The sequence below is a fragment of the Eurypyga helias genome, unplaced genomic scaffold (genome assembly GCF_000690775.1).
Source record: "Eurypyga helias isolate BGI_N326 unplaced genomic scaffold, ASM69077v1 scaffold48899, whole genome shotgun sequence".
Classification (NCBI taxonomy): domain Eukaryota; kingdom Metazoa; phylum Chordata; class Aves; order Eurypygiformes; family Eurypygidae; genus Eurypyga; species Eurypyga helias.
Window position 1 is genome coordinate 1 of NW_010271028.1, and position 3,965 is coordinate 3,965.

The 3,965-nt window shown below is 50.5% G+C and overlaps 1 protein-coding gene across 1 annotated transcript; it reads left to right on the forward strand.

The window, feature by feature from the left end:
- Positions 1 to 79: 79 nt before the first annotated feature.
- BATF3 (basic leucine zipper transcription factor, ATF-like 3) lies at positions 80 to 2,802 on the forward strand. The gene is made up of 2 exons (XM_010158653.1): positions 80 to 208; positions 2,617 to 2,802. The coding sequence occupies exons 1-2, from the start codon at positions 80 to 82 to the stop codon at positions 2,800 to 2,802; spliced, it is 315 nt and encodes a 104-aa protein (XP_010156955.1).
- Positions 2,803 to 3,965: the final 1,163 nt, after the last annotated feature.

Genomic DNA, 3,965 nt, shown 5'->3' on the forward strand with positions numbered 1-3,965 from the left:
GGTGCTGTGAAATTGGGAGTATGTGCTCACTCTCAGCCCGGCTTCGGGAGTCTCCCTGTGCACCTTAAAAACCGGTGGGATGGTTCTGGCTTATGTCTTCCAGAGTCATGAAGAAGATGACAGGAAGGTAAGGAGGAGAGAAAAAAACCGAGTCGCTGCACAAAGGAGCCGGAAGAAGCAAACCCAGAAAGCAGATAAACTTCACGAGGTGAATGGGTTCTTGATGCTCTGCAGGCACGGCAGTGGGATGTCTTAAGCAGGCGGGGGCCTGTCTCCACGCTAACCCAGCTCGGGGAGCTGGGGGTGTGAGGCAGAGACGCTGCGGGGTGCCTGGAACTCCCGGAGGCTGATGCTCACGTTGGGCAGTGCAGCTCTGCCAGCGGGGACACTGCCAGGGACGGATGCGGTCCTGCCCTTGCCTCACCTTCCCCCTTTTGCTATTCCCATCACCGTCCAGGGAAATGGATCACAGGGCTGCTCTGGGCTAAACCAAACCCACTTTCTCCTGGATTAGCGTTGTCACGTTTGCTACGGCAGAGGATGAATGCTTGCTGCCTTGCGAGGGCGAAGGCATCGGAGGAGGAGGAGGAGGGGACCGTGCTGCTTAGTGGTAGTGCTGGCTTAAGTCAGTTCTAAAACTCTGGTGTGAGACAAAAATACCCAGTTGAAAAGGCTTCTTAGGAACTTCAGAACCTCTTGGTGTGAGAGCTGGGTTCCGTTAGCTGTTATACTCATATTTCTAATTAATAGCAGTGGGTGTTTCCAAAAACCATGCAAGTCACCGATTCTTCCAGAAAGCGTTAATAGTTCTTCTCAATATTGCAGCGTGGTGTAGTTTCCTCTGGTCCCCAGTGCAAACAGTGGAGGACAGGAATCCCCTTTCTCTGATTTTGGATGTTACTCACACAGAAGTGCTTTTGTTGTAGCCGGGGCTCTTGGGGCCAGTGTTAGTTCTGCTGCTGCGATTGTGGCCGAGGCAGGTGCTCAGTTCTGGAGGTTCAGCACAGGCTCTTCTCTTTCTCAGCGTGGAAGGACCTGCTGGCAGTCAGCGGAGGCCAAGAGGGACAGTGTGGGGAGTTTTGGGTTTGGTTTTTCCCAGATCTCCTCTGAGTCAGCGCCTGAGAAAGCCAGGTGCAGGGTACTTCTGGAAAGGGGTAATCCCTGGCTTTTGTGGAATTACTTCTGGGAACTGCAGCCTGTCTGATGTTCTTCCCAGACTTGAGGGTCTTATTTATGCTGGGAATCTTCATTCTCGGGCACGCAGGTTTTCCTAGGTGCAGGTTGGATAGGCATTTGTTCTTAGCAAGTACAATTTGATTGTCTCATCCCTGAAAATGGAACAGAGCAATGGGAATGTAACCCCAAAACCCACCCCCATGGGGTTTGGGGCAACAAGAGGTGAGGAGAGCCAGAGGTGGAGAACTTTGGTGGAGTTTGGCTACAATAATGTGTCAGGAGTACTGTGCCTGTTCTACTCTGTGCGTGGGAGAAGTGGTGGGTGGTGGAAGGGTGTGAGGGAAGGCAAAGGGATCCAAATTTCTGCAGCAAAGGGCAGCAGAGGCAGTGCCAGGCTGCCCAGAGGAGCATTGCATGCGAGGCTCTCCCTGCTGCCTGGTAAACAGGCCTTTTAAGGCATGTGTAGGCTTTGAAGTTTGCTCTGAAGCTTTCCCAGGGAGGTGAGATTGAGTGGGTGAGTGCTGAGCCCGAGGCCAGCAGCGAGGTGCGGACACCTGCAGGTTTTCTGTGGGCTGGCTCTGAACCTCTCTCTCTCTTCAGGATGATAAGTCCTGACAGCAGGGACGCTCGAGGCACACAGTTATCAAAAAACGTGACACGTGAGTCTCACTTGCGTCACGGATGTGTGCTGCAGAGCATCCCAAAACTCCCCTGCAGTTAACAGCAGCTTATTCGTTGCCAGAGAAGCCTTAGCTCAGAAGCAGCCTGGGTCAGGGATAACCGAGGCAGCAGGCAGGCCTTTTGGTGACAAAGTGGGGCTGGGGACAAGCTGGCATCACGCTTCCCTGCTTCTGCCCGTGAGTTCCCGGGCATCTGAGCAGGTGGCTACAAGCCCCAGGCAGGCTGGAGGAGGGTGGCTGGCACTGGGCACGTAGTGCTGGGCGTGCGTCTCAGCCAGCACCCAGGGAAACGGCCTTTCCCTGCACTGGCCCGGGACAGGGGCTGCCCTTTCTCACCGGCAATGCCAGGCACCGGGATTTCCCAGCATCTACCTGCGCTTGGTGCTTTCATTTTCTCTGTTCTGACAGTGCAGAGCTGCCCTGCTCAGCCCTGTCCCAGCAGAGATGGCCCGGGGCTGGAAGAGGCCACCACGGGGTTGCAGCCACCCACACCTGCAGCTCTGGGCTGCTGGGGATCCCCGATGGCCAGCAGCACCTCCTGGTCTTCAGAACCACAAAATGAATTGCAGCATAGCCAGGGCATAGGTTATAAAGCTCTTGCCCTGTCCCAGCACCCAGCCCATGCGTGTCTTTCCTTGGCATTTTGCACATCCTAATCAACCACGCGGTTTTTCTATGGTTACATGAATACGCTCAAGGTGGAAGCACTGAAAGAAATGTTTTGACTATGAGTAGGCTTTTTTTTTTTTCCTCCTTCCAGGAATATGAGTCTCTTGAGCAAGAAAATACCTCCCTGAAAAGAGAAATTGGAAAGCTAACAGATGAAATGAAACACTTGAGTGAAGTGTTGAAGGATCATGAAAAGATCTGTCCACTATTGCACTGCTCCATGAACTTTGTGACCGTACCGAGGCCCGATGCGCTTGCCAGCTGCCTGCCGAGATGAGAGCTCTGCTCGGTCACCTTCAGATGTGACGGGTGAAAGTGCCATTAACAGGAGATTTGAAGAAATGCCTACTTGTGGGGCAGGTCTTCCATCAAAGAGGGCTGGACTTGACCACGCAGCTCTTCTCCACGTTGAAGTGTTACAGTCTTCTGATTCTCAGGAAAACACCAGCCTGGAAAAAAAAGAGAATTTGAACTGCAACTTCTTATCTGGTAGAACCTCTGAGCCACAGTTTTGCATTCAGAAATGTCACGGTGAGGTGCAGCCCACCATCGGGCGATGGAATGTAGACAGGGAAAAGTACCGACCTTGAGCTGGGATGCCTTTCTCCCACACGTCCACTGCCAGTAACCCTTTGTCACTTGCCATCCGTGTATATCACGTTCTGGCTGCTGGGGTTTTTTTCTCTGAACAGGTTTGGTTAATAAAAGCGATGTCCCATCTTCACGATTTGCTCCACTTTCTTCAGTAACCGATGTCTTTATAACATCTCTGCTTTTTCTTTACTGCTCAAATCCAAAGTCTAATGCTACTCTTCCTGCCAGTTGTTTTATTATTGGCTTATCGCCTCTTGGCGGGTTCCTCTTTTGAAGTGTGTGTAACCAATGAGTTTTCCCAGTCTTTATTTCTTTAATATCCCCAATCTTCAGCCCAGCCGACATTAGTTCTTGGGCTGTTCCATATCCTAAAATATCGCTTGGCCAATTTCTAATGATGGCTGTCTGCTCTGTGTGGAAGAAAAGGGAAAAGGAGTTTGCTGGTTCCACAAGTTGTTTTAAAAAGCAGATTTTACAATTTACTGATTTAATGCACCCACTAAAAATTAACAAGTATCTTTGGCCATCATCTTGCCAATCGCTTCTGGTAAAGGATGTCCGTGGATAGAAGAATTGGAGTTTAGCTCGGCGTTCGGTTCGGTGGTATCCACACTGAAGATGTTTGATAACTGCTTGCAAGAGAAATGTTATGTTTTCTTTCATCTTATTTTTTTTACAAAAAGGAAGAATTATGACAATGTTAGTGAGAAATATACAGAAAAATGTTTTCTTTCTCTGCAGATTCTTAGTAGTGTCAAGCTCTAGAAACGTGAATGCTGTAGCCTGGGATCCAGCCAAGAGCGTTTTTCTCGCAGTATTTCCCAGGCAAAGAGCACCTTTGGATAA